The sequence below is a fragment of the Thamnophis elegans genome, chromosome 7, assembly GCF_009769535.1.
Source record: "Thamnophis elegans isolate rThaEle1 chromosome 7, rThaEle1.pri, whole genome shotgun sequence".
Lineage (NCBI taxonomy): Eukaryota > Metazoa > Chordata > Lepidosauria > Squamata > Colubridae > Thamnophis > Thamnophis elegans.
Genome location: NC_045547.1, coordinates 23,234,327 through 23,254,297, shown reverse-complemented (window position 1 = coordinate 23,254,297; position 19,971 = coordinate 23,234,327). Strand labels below are relative to the sequence as shown.

At 41.1% G+C, this 19,971-nt stretch overlaps 1 protein-coding gene across 1 annotated transcript in view; it reads right to left on the bottom strand.

Annotated features, from left to right (window-relative positions):
- Nucleotides 1-19,971, bottom strand: part of TBXAS1 (thromboxane A synthase 1) — a 287,914-nt gene that overhangs the window by 102,846 nt on the left and 165,097 nt on the right. The window contains exon 6 of the mRNA XM_032220502.1: nucleotides 8,859-8,975. Within this exon, the coding sequence (XP_032076393.1) occupies nucleotides 8,859-8,975 (117 nt within the window). The remainder of the gene's footprint in view (nucleotides 1-8,858; nucleotides 8,976-19,971) is intronic.

Here is a 19,971-nt window from a genome sequence, read left to right as displayed (position 1 = left end):
TTTTAAAATGCTATTAAGTTCAGAACTCCTTAAAAATAAATAAAAATCTATGTTTGCAAAGGACCTAGTAAAATTATCATTGTTGACCTGTACTGTAAATATAAAATTTTGGAGAGTGTCTAGAGACCCCATCCACAGGGGTTTTTTTGGAGGGGGGGCACATTCATTTTTTACATAAATAACTGGAAAATATACATTTTACATGAGGCCAGGTGCTCATTAAAGAGTTCGCCGCATTTTGCCTACATCAAAATCATCACACAGATGGAGCGATGATCCAAAATGCAGATTTGAAAATAGTGAAAGTGTCAGGCCAGACCTATGAAGACAGCCAGCAAGAAAGAGACTGCAGCATAAAACATAATGTGGGCAACGTTGAATAACAACAGAATGTGGTCATTAAAAGGATAAAAGCCTACAATCCCCATATATTCTTTGGTTGGAATACAACTGTAACATTTTATCATGCTAAATTTTAAAATGCAGCACATTTTTTCCTCTGAACCTCAAGCTTTACATAGAAAAAATAAAATGGAATGCTAATGGAAATTGAACTGCCTCCTGTTGTCCCTTTGCTTCTGTTTTCTTCTTTATTACTAGTTGTAGGTTCAGGTGAATAACAACACTAGATCTCTAGATCAATTCAAATATATTTTTGAAAAAAATCTTGGCTCCAGGTATTGGTCATATCTACTTTTAAGATAAAGCATTGCACTGCCTTGCATTTCCTTTTATACAATACAATAGCAGAGTTGGAAGGGGCCTTGGAGGTCTTGTAGTCCAATCCCCTGCCTAGGCAGGAAACCCTATACCGTTCCAGATAAATGGATATCCAACATCTTCTTAAAGACTTCCAGTGTTGGGGCATTCACAATTTTTGGAGGCAAGCTGTTCCACTGATTAATTGTTCTAACTATCAGGAAATTTCTCCTCAGTTCTAAGTTGCTTCTTTCCTTGATTAGTTTCCACCCATTGCTTCTTGTTCTACCCTCAGGTTCCTTGGAGAATAGTTTGACTCCCTCTTCTTTGTGGCAACCCCTGAGATATTGAAACACATCTATCATGTCTCCCCTAGTCCTTCTTTTCATTAAACTAGACATACCCAGTTCCTGCAACCGTTCTTCATGTGTTTTAGTCTCAAGTCCCCTAATCATCTTTGTTGCCCTTCTCTGCACTCTTTCTAGAGTCTCCACATCTTTTCTACATTGTGGTGACCAAAACTGAATGCAGTATTCCAAGTGTGGCCTTACCAAGGCATTATAAAGTGGTATTAACACTTCACATGATCTTGATTCTATCCCTCTGTTTATGCAACCTAGAACTGTGTTGGGTTTTTTGGCAGCTGCTGCACACTGCTGGCTCATATTTAAATGGTTGTCCACTAGGACTCCAAGATCCCTCTCACAGTTACTATTATTGAACAAGGTACCACCTATACTGTACCTGTGCATTTCGTTTTTCTTGCCTAAATGTAGAATCTTACTCTTTTCACCATTGAATTTCATTTTATTATTTATCATTAGTGCCCAATGTTCAAGTTTGTCAAGATCCTTCTGTATCTTAAGCATGTCTTCTGGAGTGTTGGATATTCCTGACCGCTTGGTGTCATTGGCAAATTTGATGAGTTCCCCATTTATTCCCTCATCCAAATCATTGATGAAGATGTTGAAGAGCACTGGGCCTAAAACAGAGCTTTCTCTCCATGTAGATGCAGTTCCATTGAAGACTACACGTTGAGTGCAGTTGGTCAGCCAGTTTACAAATCCATCTGGTGGTGATGCTGTCCAACCCACATTCTTCTACTTTATCTAGTAGTAAGTTATGGTCTACCTTATCAAATGCCTTACTGAAGTCCAAGTAAACAATATCAAGGGCATTCCTCTGGTCCACTAATTTTGTCACATTATCAAAGAATGCAATAAGATTAGTCTGGCATGATCTGTTTTTGAGAAACCCATGTTGGCTTTTGGCTATTACTTTGTTTACTTCTTGGTGTTTGCTAATTTGTTACTCGATTATCTTTTCCAGAATCTTTCCTGGTATTGAGATCAGTCTAATAGGTTTATAGTTTCCTGGATCTATTTTTTTTTCCTTTTTTGAAGATGGGAACCACATCAGCTCTCTTCCAGTCCTCTGGCAGTTCCTTGGTGCTCCAGGATCTCTGAAATATATAGTTCAGTGGTTCTGAGATCTCATCTGCCCGTTCCTTCAGAACCCTGGGGTGTAATCCATCCGGTCCGGGTGATTTGAACTCGTTTAGACAGGTGTCACTTACCATTTTCTTTCCTATTTCAACTGTTCCTAATCTGATTTTTGTGGTGCTGTTTTTGATAGGTTGGACTGTTTTATCCCTTTGTGTAAAGATAGATGCAAAAAGTGAGTTAAATAGTTCTGCTTTCTCCCTGTTGCTTGTGACCTTCTTGCCACTTTCTCCCAGCAATGGACCAATTGTTTCCTGAACCTTTTTCTTGTTTTTCTTGTTTTTCTTGTTATTTTCTCTTTGCCCCAACAAAATCTTGCATTCTTAGCAGAAACATTGGCAAATTGCATTAGAATTTCTAAACTCATTTTTTTTCACTCCCCAAAGCCTTACCAGGATTGAAAAGAGCTGTGGTGGTGCAGTGGTTAGAATGCAGTACTGCAGGCTAATTCTGCTGACAGCCAGCAGTTTGATTTCTGTAGAAGATTAGATTACATTAACAGAGTTGGAAGGGACCTTGTAGGTCATCTAGTCCAACCACCTGCCCAAGCAGGGGACCCTACACCATTTCTGACAAAGGGCAGTCCAGTCTCTTCTGAGAAAGCCTCCAATGATGAAGCTCCCACAACTTCTGAAGGCAAAAAACACAACTAAGCTATGCGGTTCTGTGAGCATCCCATCACCACAAACTCTCTTTCTCCTTCTCTGATCCATTAATTTTTGTGCCATTGAAGTTGGTTTAAACAATAAAACTAATATTTATGTATGTCTGTATCTGCATATGCACGGACAGACACAAATATATCTGTGTATATGTACATGCATAGAAAGATCTCTTATTGTCTTTATGCTGAATGTAAACCACATGGATTCATTTTGAGACATTAGAATAATCTGTAAATCCAGTATTCCATGTTTATCATGTGTTGTGACTTTTGCCAAATCTGGTCACTTCAGTAAAATTTTTGTGGTTAGGACAATGCAACAATTAAAAAGATTCTGTCCATCACTGCTCCATGGTGCTAAACAATTTCCTCTTCTTTGCATGCTTTTAATTCCCAGTGGACTATTTGGTGGTGTTGGCCTCGCTCATTTCTCTTTATTTTTGCAGTTCATGCAAATGTTACGGTTTTCTTCTCATTGCTTTTTCTGCTGGTGTTGTGTAAGCTGAGTATAACATACTTGCCAATCTTTAAGATTTTGTAACCTGTGATTTATATTGTACGAATCTACTCAATTGTGGCTTATTTCTGGTTAAGATGACTTGCTATGAAGCATGAATGCAAATATTCTCTTCTTGTTGTTGTTGTTTTAAAGTGCAATTGTTTGTAATTTTCTTCTCTGAGACTCCTGCTCCTTTTCCTCTCTGGACATTTCCTGCTTTCTTTAACATCGTGCTGCTTAAAATGCAACAGTGTGAATTTTGCTCTTGACTTAAATAATTAACTCTGTAAGCAGAGACATCTATCCCTGCAAAGCACAATATCCAGGAACTATTTGTCCTTCTAAAGTGTGTCTGGCTCCTGCCAGCAGGGTCTGGCTCTGCGCATACCAGGGGTTTTATCTTTTGTTAGGTTTAAGGAGGGGAAGGAACTGAGGCAAAGATTTGTCTTGTGCCAATGACCCATAGTGAGAGGGATTAATTTCTGTCAACGCAATACAAAACTCTCTTCTTTAGCCTCTCTCCCTCCAAATTATAGAGAGCACATTTGCATTTATTGCTTCCCTTACTTTAAATCCTGTCAAATTCACTATCAAACCAGGGAGTAAGCTAGTTGTCTAGGTGCATTACCAATGATATTGTCAGTTCTGATTAATCAGGGGTCCTTGGCAGGCTTATGGCCAATTAGAATTTGCCATAATAAGGGGGTGACAGCTGGTGTTGCTAAGCAACAGCTGTCTATAGAACTAAAGAAGCCAGACACATTTAGATGCTACTGTAGAGTTCGACAGCAGCATGTCAAAATAACATAGGCTTCTGTCCAGCAATTTTATTTCCTAACCGAAGAACAGGCAATGGAGTGAGAAACATATTTCCTTTTCAAGAATATAACTGTGAGGGGGGGAAATGATCTCCTCCTTATACCCTTTGGAGATGAATTTTCAGCAATGGAGATGCCATCCTCATTTTCAATTGAGAGAACATATTAATGAACTGGAAGTTTTTCCCACCATAAATTAAGACTCCAGGTGCTTGATGAGTGGATATAGAGAAATCAGCTATTAGACTAGTGAGAAATTAACACCCCCGAACACTTTCAGATTCCCTCTCTAGACGTGCATTATAATCTAGAGAAATTAATTTCAGAATGATCTGTTTAAAAAACAGCAAGAGTTCTTTTTCTAAGGCAAGCCATGGTTAAGGCCAAATTACTAATGAAAGATTAATTACAATTCCTTAGCAATCATCTAGGCAAATCCCACTCTTAGTAGAAAATGGGATCCAAATTTTCAAAACCCTATTTTGAGTAAAATAGGTATTAGGTTAAAGGGATCATATTGTTATATTCCATTTCAATTTCTTGTGTTAATCTGAGCTGGAACTCAAGACCTATTGCTTTCACGGAAGAGCCCAATAATGCTAGGGAATTTGTCAAAGTAAAAAAAATAATCAACATTTCTGTGGGGAACTAGATTAAAAATAGGCATGTGCTAGCAAAAAAAAATCTCATGTTATTTGTTTGTAAATATTGTTTTATATGTGTGGGGTCAGAGAGTTATTCTTAGAAATATGTCTGCATATATTGCAACAAGTTCTATGAAAACAATAAACAAACATACAAATGAAGGGAATTAGAGAAATAGCTTCAGGCAGTCCTCATTTAGAAAGCCAAAGTAAGATCATAAGCACAGTTGCGATTTCTCTAAACATCCATTTTGTTTAACAACCAAGTTAAACTGTGGTTTGAGGTTTGAGGTTTATTGGGATTTATATGCCGCCCTTTTCCCTGAGGGGACTCAGGGCGGCTTACAACCACAGGGGAGGGGAAGTGCAAGGTCAAAACAAACAATTAGTGAACAAAAGAAAAATGATAAAACACAACTTTCATTCAGCAATCAAACACTCGGGCGGGTGATTGGAAACCTATTCCCAGGCCTGCTGGGAGAGCCAGATCTTGAGGGCTGCGCGGAAGGTCTGGATCGTGGTGAGGGTGCGGATCTCCATGGGGAGCTCGTTCCATAGGGTCGGGGCAGCAGCAGAGAAGGCTCTCCTCCGTGTGGTCGCCAGTCGGCATTGACCAGCTGATGGAATTCGGAGGAGGCCTAGTCTGTGCGATCTAATTGGTCGGTTTAGGGAGGTAATCGGCAGAAGGCGGTCTCTCAAGTACCCAGATCCACTACCATGGAGTGCTTTAAAGGTGGTCATTAGTATCCTGAAGCGCACCCGGAGACCAACAGGTAGCCAGTGCAGCTCGCGGAGGACAGGTGTAACGTGGGCGAACCGAGGTGCGCCCACTATCACTCGCGCGGCTGCATTTTGGACTAGCTGTAGTCGCCGGATGCACTTCAGGGGCAGCCCCATGTAGAGCCCATTGCAGTATTCCAGTCTGGAGATCACAAGGGCTCGAGTGACTGTTGTGAGGGCCCCCCGATCTAGGTAGGGCCGCAACTGGCGGACCAGGCGAACCTGGGCAAATGCCCCCCTGGTCACAGCTGACAGCTGGTGGTCAAAAGTCAGCTGTGGATCCAGGAGGACTCCTAAGTTGCGGACCCTATCTGAGGGGTATAAAATTTGACCCCCCAGCCTAAGCGTTGGTGTATTAGCCAAATTATTGGGGGGGAAACACAACAGCCACTCGGTTTTATCCGGGTTGAGCACCAGTTTGTTAGCACTCATCCAGTCCTTAACGGCCTCCAGACCCTGGTTCATCACGTCCACCGCTTCATTGAGTTGGCACGGGGCGGACAGATACAATTGCGTATCGTCCGCATATTGATGGTATTTTATCCCGTGCCTCCGAATGATCTCGCCCAGCGGTTTCATGTATATGTTAAATAGTAGGGGGGATAAGACCGAACCCTGGGGTACCCCACATGTTAGGGGCCTCAGGGACGATCTCTGCCCCCCGACTAACACCGACTGCGACCTGTCCGAGAGGTAGGAGGAGAACCACCGCAGAACAGTGCCTCCCACTCCCACCTCCCGCAGTGATAACTAAATGAGATCTATCAGCACCAGCTTTAATTTAAGGGTGGCTAACCTGCAGCCAATCCTCTTTTGGCAGACCTTGAAGCCTTCTCTGGCATTGGATGCTGAAAAGTGACAGCACTATTTTCCACTATTTGTGTTGGGAAACAGATGAAGAAATATAATATTGTAGGGACTGATGTTGACAAAGCAGTAACAAGCTGTGTTTGGGCCAGCCAGAATGGTTGTGCAAACACTGAGGAAAAACATCTTCAAAAGACAGCAGGAAAAGTTCTGGGATTTAAAACTTGGGGATGGGAGGGAGGGAAGAGAGAGGAAGAGATAGGCTAGGCAGTCTGATTTATGTCTTTTGCATATATGGTTTTCTTGTCTATAATAAGGCAACTTTCCTAAACTGTCTACGAAAAGTCTCCTGTTCGCTATCTGAGTTGATTTTATGAAGGGTAGAAATGTATTCAATATGCAATCTGAGATTTAGCTTAAAACAGAGATTAGTTAAAAAGTAAAGAACACCCTTACCACAACAAAGGCCAACTCACATAACTGATGTGGTCCAAGTAACGTAGTTTGTGGCCACCAAATACTGACACACAGCCATCCCTGTTCTAACTCAAGCAATCATGAGATGAATTCTCTTCATTTGCAAAACACACAACATAGATTCCAACTATTTACCCTAAGGCAGGGATGTCAAACCCGATTTCATTGAGGGCCGCATCACGATTGTGTTTGACCTTGGGAGGCTGGGGTGGCCGTGGGTGGGGTGGCCGTGGCCAGCTCAACATCACCAGTGTCAGGGGCACCTGTCGTGGCCAGAGTGCTCTGCCAGTGAAAATGGGTTCACAAACTCCATTTTCTGCTGCCACTGCCTCTTGCAACCCTCTGCCAGCGAAGACAGAGCTCAGGAGAGCTCTATTTCTGCTGGCAGAGGCACTATGGGCCAGTCCTTAACTGTCCCCAGGGTAGCCCCATGGGCCAGATCTCCGTCCCCCAGATCTTGAGTTTGAAATCTCTGCCCTAAGGCTCTGTTATCAAAAGTATTTGTTTTTTTTAAAAAAATGCATTTTTTAATGAAACATCTTTGAGGAAATCTCAATTTTTATGTACTAAAAAAGAAGTGTTTAAAAGTTGTTTACTTTTGGGGGCACTCTAAGGAAACAAAATACAAAATGTCTTGTGGTAGCTTCAAAGGCCAACAAATGCATTTTTGCATAAACTTTCACTATCAAAGGCCACGTGCACTACAATCCCTGCAAGCTTATGCACTAATAAATTGATTCTTCTTTAAACTGCCACAACAATTTTAAAGTCATTCATGTAATCTCATGTGATTTATTAATTTTTAATGTGCCACAAAATTCCTTATTTTGCTGCAAAGATTAATAAAGTCAGCCCGCTGGGAAGCTCTTGAAGAAAATATATGCTTATATAAGCAGGAGAAAAACCAAGTCAGGAAATTTCCCATTGGCACTGTGAAACTGGTTATTTCCACAGTGGTGACTTACAACATCATTTGGCATTATTCGATATCCCTGTGCCAAAGTAACAGTAATAAGGAAAGGCTTTTCTTTGCTGCACTGATGCTTAGATAATGTTATGAAAACACTTTTAGTCACTATAAGAAAATGGCCTAAGGTATTATGAAACCGATTAGATCAAGCTCTTGGATAAGACAAGCTTGTGAAACATGAGACACATCACATCACATCGAGAACATGGAAGGAAAGGAACATTTTGAATCCCTGCTTTCCCCAAGAGATTGTTAGATAGCAAAAGAGTGATTATTTTGTGTAATTGTTTTTAAAAAAAAAAAAAAAAAAAAAGCTTAAATCCACAGCAAATAACAATTTGAACTTATGCAGTTTTGTGCACAAAAAAATTAAAAAAATGCAACTACTGGTCACCTCAAAAATTCAGCTGCTACAGTTTTGCCAATAATGGGGTCGGTGTCTTTTGTGCATGCCCTAAATGCAATGGATGTTGTGTTGCCCTGTTCTTCTGAACCCATTGAATCGCAAGTGTCTTAGAAAGGATTGTTTTTATGGTGTTTCCTACATGAAAGTTGTTCTACTTGAGATTCTGCAAAGGAACGCTAACCAAAAATTTCTGCCAAATATATAGTGAATTATTATATGGAAATTGTTCTTCCTGTGTTTATAGGTACTTTCCAACTTTTGGGGGGACTCCAAAGTGGTATGTAGATTTCTAGGAGGGATATATATCAAACACAGGGCTCTGGAGTTCAAATCTGATAGAAAAACATACACGAACTGCATATAAGTTATTTGAAACAAAACTCATTCTTTATTTTCTCATTAAACACCCCAGAAACCCTTCTCCTTAAAGGAGCAGTGACTCTGCAAAGGGCAATCAGAAAAACATTAACTGTGTTGCAGTGGATGAGTGGTTCACTTTTTATGTAATAGTGCACATTAGAGAAACATGAAGCAGAAAGAAAAAGAAAAGGTTTTTTGTATGTGTGATTGTGACAGCTGCCTGCAATCTTACCTCCTTTATCTTTGCAATACTGAAGGCTGGGGTCAATATGCTCCGGACCTTTTCCCACTTCTCATCACGCAACATGACAATGCTGTCTGCAAATGGCTTAAAAACCAAATCTGGTCTCTAATTGAAGACAAAGATAGAACAGTATCAAAAACAGTTCAAATCTTAATAGCAATGTAACAACCGATGAATAAATATGTTGAATACAAAGTAGGATAATAATGTTCAGATTCCAGAATTCTGAAAAGTTGTATATTGGTCTGCCTGCACAATCTTGCTTGTGTTGTATGATATACATGTACTATAACTCCTAGAATACAGAAGACCCCTGAAAAGTTATGGCATGGGTTTCTTTTCCAAGGAACCTTCCTTTGCACCGTAGATATTATATTCAGTCCCCAAAATCTCAGGTGCTGATGCACATTGGGGTTTTCTTGTACCTGTATAGATATTTTATTCCAAGTTCCTGTAGGGATATGATTTCATTGTTCCTACTGGCAATTTTGTGAACCACCAAGAAAAACCATGATTTTAAAATTCAAAACTAGTAGAGACATATTCTAAAGAAAGATTGCAAAGACAAAACTCCAAGATTTCATACCATTGACCTCAGTTATGCTCAAATTCAATTTATCTAGCTTTAACCAAGATGAGAATAATAATATGACAATTCAACATTTCGGTAATATGATATGAGAAACTGCTAAGCTGTTGAATTATTGGAACTTTTGGAAATGTGTATTAATTGTAATAGCATTTTTCACAATGCTAGGGGCAGATAAAAATCAGAATGCTTCATCTTGACCTCACCCATTCATATAGTGTAAATTCTAGCTATGTTCTGCGATTATCTCATCTGTCTTCTAGTATATGCTGTTGGCCACAGGGTGGACACTTTGCCCTAAGAAACCGCAGTGAATGATCTCAGAAAGCTATGCCCTGTATAATGTGTGCAGGGGAATGCATCACTAATACATTGAGTCAAGAGTACACAGCTATCAAGTGTGCTATACAGATTTCTGCTCTGAGAAACTCTGGTTCTCAATTACACTCCAACAACAAAATTGAGGTACATTTAAATTTGTTGCCAAGCAGCACCACTAAAAAAAGCAGCACTCCACACTTGCAATATTTATTGCAAATCTGATGTGACTTGTCACACTGATCAATGGTTGTAATAAAGAATGGATCGGTTCTGGCCTAAATGTATAACCAACTGAGCATTCCCTTCAGATCCCTCTTCAAAGTCTTCTTTTTTTCTTAAAGCACTACAGAACTCCTTAGGTCTCTATCCCATACAGTATAACCAATCCCAACTCAGTTTTTTAAATTAATTAATTACTTTAATTATTTATTTAAAATATTTATGCGGCTGCTCATCTTAAGCAACTCAGCACGGCTCTCAATAGTTTTCCCATGTCTCTATATCTGTCCCCTGCAATTCCTACATCAAACATTAACTTAATTGTTCATGAGGTAGAAACCTATCCATTTGTACTTTTATAAGAGGCTTTGATATCATGTGTCTGTAAATGCTAGACTCCAGCCCCATTTCAAACTGGAAAAGTCAAACCTATCAACCAGCTAGGCCTTTCTACAGGATATTCCATTCCGTTCCTCACCCCCTTTTTAGATTACTATTCCAACTATCATTCTACATTCCATGAATGCTGATCTTCCTCAAATCTCATCAGGCATTTTTAACTACCAGTTGTTCCTTTAAAATGCATTTAGAAAAGTATAGTGCAGTGATGGCTAGCCTTTTTGTCCTCGTGTGCTGAAATTGTGGGCGCGACAGCACATATGTGCATACCCACACTCACAATGAAATGTGCCCCACCCCCTGTGCATGTGTGCAACCCACCTGCAATACTCCCCACGCATGTGGGCAACCCCTCGTGCCCCATTTTGGGCCTAGTAGGCTTTCCTGAAGCCTTCTGGGACCAAAAATGGGTTGTAGGGGCTCACTACCCCCCCTGCCCACCCCCGTGCATGCATGTGCAACCCCCAATGCACGCATGTCTCCTGCATGCACAGCAGAGACCTGAAAATCAGCTAGTCGGTGGAAGGCACGTATGCATACGAGGTGGGGCAATGGCTCGTGTGCCCAGAGAGAGGGCTCTGCGTGCCACCTGTGGCACGTGTGCCATAGGTTCGCCATCATGGGTATAGTGGGTTGCTGCTACATTTGTTGCTTTGGTACTTTTGCAATCCTTAGTGTTTTCTGGAGAAGGGAGGTACTTCTTTATTTCTCAGTCTGAATTGTCAGATTGTCAATTGTGATAATAGCCATTTCTATATTCCATAAAGATGAACCCTGAAGACACAGTACACTGAGACCAACAGAAGAAATACAAAAAGAAGCTTGAAAGAAAAAAGAAGTTTGTACTCTAGTGAATTTATTTACCACAATAAATAAATTATATTAATAAACTTGTTAATCAAATGTATATGCCCATCCATCTTACCAAAAACAACTCTGGACGGCAGCCATCTATTTATATAATTGAAATGAATATATTTCTTAGCTTATTTTCCTACTGAAATTTTATTTGGTAGAAATAAAGCAGAAAGCCATGCATTCAAAAATGTTTTGTTTTGTTAATGAATCCTAATTATATTTATAATCAAGAGTATTTATAAAGAGTAATGATAGCCTTGTACTAGGAAACCATTCCCTAGTGTGTAAAGAAATGTTAGGAATAATATCATCCTTTAATTAATACCTTTTCTTGCCAGATGTTACGTGTATGGAAGAGAAATAGCCAGGGACATTTCATTTCCTTCTTTTCTCTACCAAGTTACAATTAGTAAAATGAAAATGCCAGGTGACATAGAATTATTGTGGTGAAATACACCTCTCCCTCAAGGCATCCAGTGAGATGCAATATGTACATAGACAAAGTAAACCCGCCCTAAACTAATTTTGTTTTACATGATTATCCCCCCTAATCTATATCTAACCCCCCCTCCCAAATCTGTAAGAGGGATGCGGTGGCTCAGTGGCTAAGATGCTGAACTTGCTGATCAGAAAGGTCAGCAGTTCGGCGGTTCAAATCCCTAGCGCCGCGTAGCACAGTGAGCTCCTGTTACTTGTCCCAGCTTTTGCCAACCTAGCAGTTCAAAAGCATGTAAAAATGCAAGTAGAAGAATAGGAACCACCTTTGGTGGGAAAGTTAACAGTGCTGGCTCTTCGGCTTTGAAACAGAGATGAGCACTGTCCCCTAGAGTCAGGAATGACTAGCACATATGTGCGAGGGGAACCTTTACCTTTACTTTAATCTGTATCATGTTTAAATCTTACTCATGACTCAAACCAATTCACAAGTTTCTTGAGAAGCTACCATTATTCTCTTTCAACCCAATATATCCTACCAAGGTGTTCTTGTAGAGCAGCGAGAGCTGTGTACACTGCCCTGAACACCCTGATATAACCTGCAAATAAATAAATTGTATCCAAGAAATAGTTCTTCAGCACTTAAAGGCAAGTGCCTTAAAAAAGAAATGAGCAACACAGTGTGCCCCACGAAGTGCTCAACTTTTGTTTTCTGAAAGCAGAAACATCCACAGTTGGTGGATTTGGTGTGACACAGTTTTGGAACTTCTTCTTTTAACAATCTGCACTAAAATTATACACCTATCCTTCCAGTAAAAAGAAACAAACCATCATCATACACAGTTGCATAGAAAAAAAGCCGAGAGATAGCTATCTATCACTATATGTCCCCTGGAGCCTTCAGAGGACTAGCACAACCTTGACATAGGGAATATGGTTTTTTTTTCTCCTTCCTTATATCACTTTTCACCAGCATTATGTTGGGACATAATGACATTGGCAGAGTGTTTATCAATCTCAGGAAACGTAAGATGTGTGGCCTTCAATTTCTAGAATATACCAATCCACTTATTACAAGTTCTCTCCTCTTTCAAGCTGAGTCTATGTAAGAGGAACAAAGGAACACAGCCCATAGGCTTGTATTTTAAGATACTGCCTAATAAAAAAAGTCAAGAGTATAAACAAAAATCCTTGAGGCTTTTTTCCCCCCTGTCACATCTTAGAGCCAATGTCAAAAGATACATATAAATATCACTTTAGCACAGCTACACATGTCATTTTTTTTCTGAAAAAAGAAAGGCAAGTAAACACAAAAATGCCAGTCAGTAAAATACATGTTTTCTCCTTTTGTCACAAAAAAAAAGGCATACGCCTCAGCAGGCAAAGCTATGAATAAAGTTACAATTTATTAATACCTGGCTGTGACAATCCTACTCAAAATGCTTGTTTATAACTGCAGAATCAAAGCTGAAGAAATGAATGCAAAGATAACCCTAAGGCTATATGGGACGGTTCTATCCTTCTGAACTCAGAGAAAGTGGAATGAGCGTGTTCAAATTTTGTGTTGCTGATTTAAAGCTAGATTTCTGAAAGTCTCCTGCTTCTATGGTTATCAATAAAGAGGTTCATATGCAAAGTCTCCTTTGTGTTCACACCAGTGGTGGGATTCAAATTTTTTTACTATTGGTTCTGTGGACAGGATGTGGTGTGGCGTGGCTTGGTGGGCGTGGCAGGGCGAGAATACTGTAAAAATCTCCATTTCCACCCCACTCCAGGGCAAGGATACTGTAAAATCCCCATTCCCTCCCTGCTGTCCAGTTCTGTTCTCCTGTGCAGGGCAATAGAAGAAGACCCAGCCGATCAGCTGGGACTCGGGAGGCAGCAAATAGATGGGGGCAGAGCCAGCCAGCAGTGGTATTTGCCGCTTCTCCGAACTACTCAAAATTTCTGCTACCGGTTCTCCAGAACCGGTCAGAACTGGCTGAATACCACCTCTGGTTCACACCACCTTTGTGTACATGCCCATTCAGTTTTTCTGCCCACAATATGGCAATTGTATATCATTGTCTTGAGATATTTTCTACTCTCCAGTCAAAAGCCACAATCTTCCATCTAAATATTAATGAGGTTCAATCTTATCTGGCTTTCTGAGATCATCCAAGATCACCTCGGTGCCGTCATCTAGCTAAGAAAGTGGAAGATAGAAGATAATTACAGTAGAATAAAAGAATTAAGTGTTGCTAACATTGTCTACTGGTCACTGATAAGACTGATTGATTGTGCTTTAATGTTATTCGGTAACAAGAGTTCTTTGGCTAAGATGTCAATGGACACTTGAAGCTCTTCTGCTGACTCAGCTGCGACTCTCTCAGTTCAGAACTTCCTTCTAATACATTTTTATACTATCTCTTTTTCCCCACAAATCTCTCCCCAAAGCCTTTAGTATCAAGTCCACCGAAAGTAAGCAAAGTGTAGGTAAGTAAATTGAATTTATAATCTTCCTTCTATCTATTGAAACTAAACCCGGTTAAATGTAACAAACGAGAAAGGATATTTTCCTTACTACATTATTTCTAACCATTAAATCGTCTGTTTCTTTATACAGAACTTTAGATGATAAACTACTTGGATGAAAAATACATTTTTCATTGTTTTCCTGTAACTGCTATGCAGAATAAGAGTTGTACACAAATTGTTGAATAATATCAAGATAAAGGGAGAACTTAACAGACTATAGGTTTTACTGCTAATAAATCAATAAACCTTTGTAGGTGAAAAGGTTTTGCTTGCACATTTTGTCACTATATGGCAGTAGCAAAACTGAGTTAGATCAAATTAGATCTGGAATTAAAGATATTTTCAAGGTATGCCAGTTCAGTGATACTTAGAGATCATATAACCCAATATCATCAATTTGCTTTCATGTCAGCTCCCAATAACTGTTCTGCAAGGCTATCACTAAGACAGCCACATTTTCCAAAATCAGTTAACTTTCTTTCTGCCTATTTATTTATCTGCTCATTAAATGCATGTGCTCATTTAACTCAAAACAATGTAATTTTGTGTGGTTTACAGAAAAAGACTCAAATAAAAACAATGCATACAACAAAAAACAGTATTTGGCAATCTCACTCATATTCATATCATCTGCAACATTCATTGGTTGTGGCTGAGTGTGGATCAGTCCCACTCAATTCTACCCACAGGATAAAGTTTTCAAGGCAAAGTTATGCTATTAATGAATGCTTAATGCATTATAGGGTTGCAATCGTTGTTGTGTTAAAAACAAACAAACTGTGCAAGTAAAATTTTACTGTAAAGCAAGACCACAGCAGCAACTCATGCAGAGAGATAATGGGTAGTTCCTTCAAGCATTAAACTGCCTGCACCAAGTGTAGATTCACTAACACTGAACATTGAGTTTTGCCAACATTCCTAACTTTGGAAAACTAAAAGCAATGACTCAAATTGTATACTGTATACTGTATACTGTATGAAACAAAGTTTCAAAAAGAGGGCCGTGAAAATATTTACAGACCCCCTCGCATCCTGGATATAAATTGTTTCAACTCCTACCCTCAAAACTACACTATAGAGCACTGCACACCAAGACAACTAGACACAAGAACAGTTTTTTCCAGAACGCCATCACTCTGCGAAACAAATAATTCCCTCACCACTGTCAAACTATTCACTAAGGGTGCATTACTATTACTATTACTATTACTATTACTATTACTATTACTATTACTATTACTATTAGTCTTTCCATCGTTCTATCACCCATCTCCTCCCACTTATGACTGCAGGACTGTAACTTTGTTGCTTGCATCCTTACGATTTATACTGATTGTTTCCTGATTGCTTATTTGTACCCTATGACTATCACTAAGTGTTGTATCTTTTGATTCTTGATTAATGTATTTTTATTCTCCTTACATACACTGAGAGCATATGCACCAAAGACAAATTCCTTGTGTGTCCAATCACACTTGGCCAATAAAGAATTCCTACACTATTCTATTCTATTCTATTCTATTCTATTCCTATATAAATTGCTCACAAGTTCTAATCATATTTCATTATTTGATGAAAACGTATAGGTAGTTGCATATGGAGAGGAGTTCTTATATGACAGGCATTAATATTGAAAGAGGTAATCAACACAGGCCTGCGTACTGCAGAGGGCAAGCAAACCAGCTGCTTGCAGTGATGATCAATAGGTCAGATCACGTGTTATTCAGCATACACAGAGCGGAGTCATATAATGGTGGGCTTTTTTTAATTGCCGCCACAACTTGGACAACTCCAGGCTTCAGTTCAAGAAATTTTCACCCACTTTCACCAATGCAAGGACTTTTGCAAAAATGCCTCACATTGTTCTTCAACAATACGTAACTGCCACAACAATCAATAAAAATATTGGGTGGCTGCTTTGGTCAATGCTCCCGGGATGAGTCTTTAAAGATTGCAGCCTGCCTGCAGGGCGAACACCTTTGGAGCAGAAAACGCAAACAGCTGACACACAATAGAAGTTAAATGTCAGATAAAGGTTTCCACTTTGAAGCCGGGAGGGCTCCAAAGCTGCCTCACAGTCTATATTATTTTCTTGTGCAAAAAAAAAAAAAAAAGAACAAATTTCTAGCCGTATTGTCCATTTTTTGGTATCTAGGTAATCTCAGCTTGTCCTTAAGGGGGAGGATTAATGGCTGTATCCTCTGTAAATAGACACGTAAGGAATGAAAATGGAGTAGCGTTTATTTGAAATGCAGCTCAGCATGTTGGTGCATTCACATAGACCGAAGTGATATAATGGTTCAAGCATGAGATCACAGAAATCCATGCTCACATCTCCATTTGGAGATTATGTTCATGGAAAGACCTTATGCCAGTCATTCACTCTAATTAGGGTTTTTACCCTGAGTCTTTTTTTTTTTTTTTGAACAAGGGTACAATAAAACTGCAATAAATAAATGGACCTTTTAAATGCAGGCTTAATCAAGTCTCAATGTACTCTGCTTAATAATTCTGTACTTCATTTCACATTCCTTTCCAAGCAGATTTAATTCATTACCATATTACAATTATAACCTGTATTTCAACAAGAGGATCCTCAAGAGGCCCTATGACAATTACTTACTACAATGCAAGAAAGACATTTAATGCAAAAAAAACCACCATCCTGGAATATAAAAACATACCATGGCAATTAAATAGCAGATCAGCATTAAAAAAAAAATAGCCCTCCATGTTAAATGCCACCAACTGCTCAGATACATAGAAAGATTTTCAGTTGGCATGTGAAATGCTAACAGAAGACACCCATTAGAAACCTGGCTGCCAGCCAATTCTGGACACAATTCAAAAGGCTAATTATGACCTGTAAAACCACACCATTTAAAAAAAAACAACACCTCAAGCCACATTATTTTAAGATTGTCTTCTCCTATAAAAGCTGATGTGTTTCGAGATTCTCCAGAAAGTCTCTTATTCCGCTGACAACTTACATGTGCTATTTTTAAGTAATAGAGAAAGAACTTTCTGTGCGGGTTCTGTTCTCTTGTTCTCTCTTCCTACATTGCTGAACTCTCAACATTTAACCAGGAATAGAATAAAATAACACAGTTGGAAGGGACCTTGGAGGTCTTCTAGACCAACCTCTACTCAGGCAGGAAACCCTACACCACTTCAGACAAATGGTCATCCAACATCCCCTTGAAAACTTCCAGTGTTGGAGCATTCACAACTTCTGGAGGCAAGCTGTTCCACTGATTGATTGTTCTAACTGTCAGGACATTTCTCCTCACTTCTAAGTTGCTCCTCTCCTTGATTAGTTTCCACCCACTGCTTCTTTTTCTACCCTCAAATGCTTTGGAGAATATCGGTACTTTGTCTCCCTCTTCTTTGTGGCAACCCCTGAGATATTGGAACACTGCTATCATGTCTCCCCTAGTCCCTCTTTTCATTAAACTAGACATACCTAGTTCCTGCAACCGTTCTTCATATGTTTTAGCCTCCAGTCCTCTAATCATTTTTGTTGCTCTTCTCTGCACACTTCCTAGAGTCTCAACATCTTTTCTACATCGTGGCGACCAAAACTGAATGCAGTATTCCAAGTGTGGCCTTATCAAGGCATTATAAAGTGGTATTAATTCTTCACAAGATCTTGATTCTATTCCTCTGTTTATGCAGCCTAGAACTGTGTTGGCATTTTTGGAAAGCAAGTAGTAAACATGAATAATCTGTACATGCAATCTCTTCCGTTTACGGTATTTGGTATTTGGTATTTATTGTCACTTATAGGCCGCCCATTTCCCTGAGGGGACTCAGGGCGGCTTACAACTCAAGGGAAGGGAGTGCAAAACAAGACGTAAAACAATATGTGGATACAAATACAAATAGTAATAAAACACAACATTCATTCAACATTCGGGTGGGGTGTATAAAATCCTATCCCCAGGCCTGACGGGATAGCCAGGTCTTAAGGGCTATGCGGAAGCTCTGGACTGTGGTGAGGGTGCGAATTTCTACGGGGAGGTCGTTCCAAAGGGTCGGAGCTGCTACTGAGAAGGCTCTCCTCCGCGTAGTCACCAGTCGGCACTGACTGGTGGATGGAATTCGGAGGAGGCCCACTCTGTGCGATCTGATGGGACGAAGGGAGGTAATCGGCAGAAGGCGGTCTCTCAAGTAATCAGATCCACTACCATGGAGGGCTTTATGAGTGGTGAGTAGCACCTTGAAGCGGACCCGGAGATCAACAGGTAGCCAGCGCAGCTCACGGAGGATAGGTGTTATGTGGGCGTACCGAGGTGCGCCCACTATCACTCGCGCGGCCGCATTCTGGACTAGCTGAAGTTGCCGGATGCTCTTCAAGGGCAGCCCCATGTAGAGCACATTGCAGTATTCCAGCCTAGAGATCACAAGGGCTCGGGTGACTGTTGTGAGGGCCTCCCGGTTCAGGTAGGGCCGCAACTGACGTACCAGGCGGACCTGGGCAAATGCCCCCCTGGTCACAGCCGACAGATGGTGGTCAAAGGTCAGCTGTGGGTCCAGGAGGACTCCCAAGTTGCGGACCCTATCTGAGGGGTATAAATTTTGACCCCCCAGCCTGAGTGATGGAACGCAAGCCAAATTGTTGGGAGGGAAACACAACAGCCACTCGGTCTTGTCCGGGTTGAGTACCAGTTTGTTAGCTCTCATCCAGTTCTTAACGGCCTCAAGACCCCGGCTCATCACGTCCACCGCTTCATTGAGTCGGCACGGGGCGGACAGATACAGCTGCGTATCGTCCGCATATTGATGGTATTTTATCCCGTGCCTCCGAATGATCTCGCCCAGCGGTTTCATGTATATGTTAAATAGTAGGGGGGATAAGACCGAACCCTGCGGCACCCCACAAGTTAGGGGCCTCAGGGACGATCTCTGCCCCCCTACCAACACCAACTGCGACCTGTCCGCGAGGTAGGAGGAGAACCACCGCAGAACGGTGCCTCCCACTCCCATCTCCCGCAGTCGTCACAGAAGGATACCATGGTCGATGGTATCGAAAGCCGCCGAGAGGTCAAGGAGAACCAGGATGGACGCATGGCCTCCATCCCTGGCTCTCCAGAGATCATCGGTCAATGCGACCAAAGCGGTTTCTGTGCTGTAACCAGGTCTGAAGCCGGACTGGAAGGGGTCAAGATAACTTGCTTCCTCCAAGGTCCGTTGGAGCTGGAAGGCCACCACCTTCTCAACACCCTTCCCAAGAAAGGGGGGGTTGGAGACTGGCCGGTAGTTGTTAAGAACGGCTGGATCCAAAGATGGTTTCTTCAGGAGGGGTCTCACCACCGCCGCTTTAAGTGCGGCGGGGAAGTGCCCCTCCCAAAGGGAGGCGGTTACAACCGCCTGGATCCAGCCTCGTGTCACCTCACTGCTGTTGGCAACCAGCCAGGAGGGACACGGGTCCAGTATACAGGTGGAGGTACTCACTGCTCGTATGGCCTTGTCCACATCCCCAGAGGCAACATCCTGAAACTCAACCCAGAGATGGTCTGCCAAGCTATCCCCCTGTGTCTCGGCTGGATCTGCAGAAATGGAGTCCAAGTCCGACCGAAACCGAGCAATTTTGTCCGCCAAGAATTGGACATATTCCTCAGCCTTACCCTGTAGGGGTTCGCCCGCATCCCTCCTATTTAGGAGGGAGCGGGTTATCCTAAACAGGGCGGCTGGGCGAGACTCGGCGGACGCAACCAAGGTGGCAATATGTGTTCTTTTGGCTGTCCTTAATGCCCTGATGTA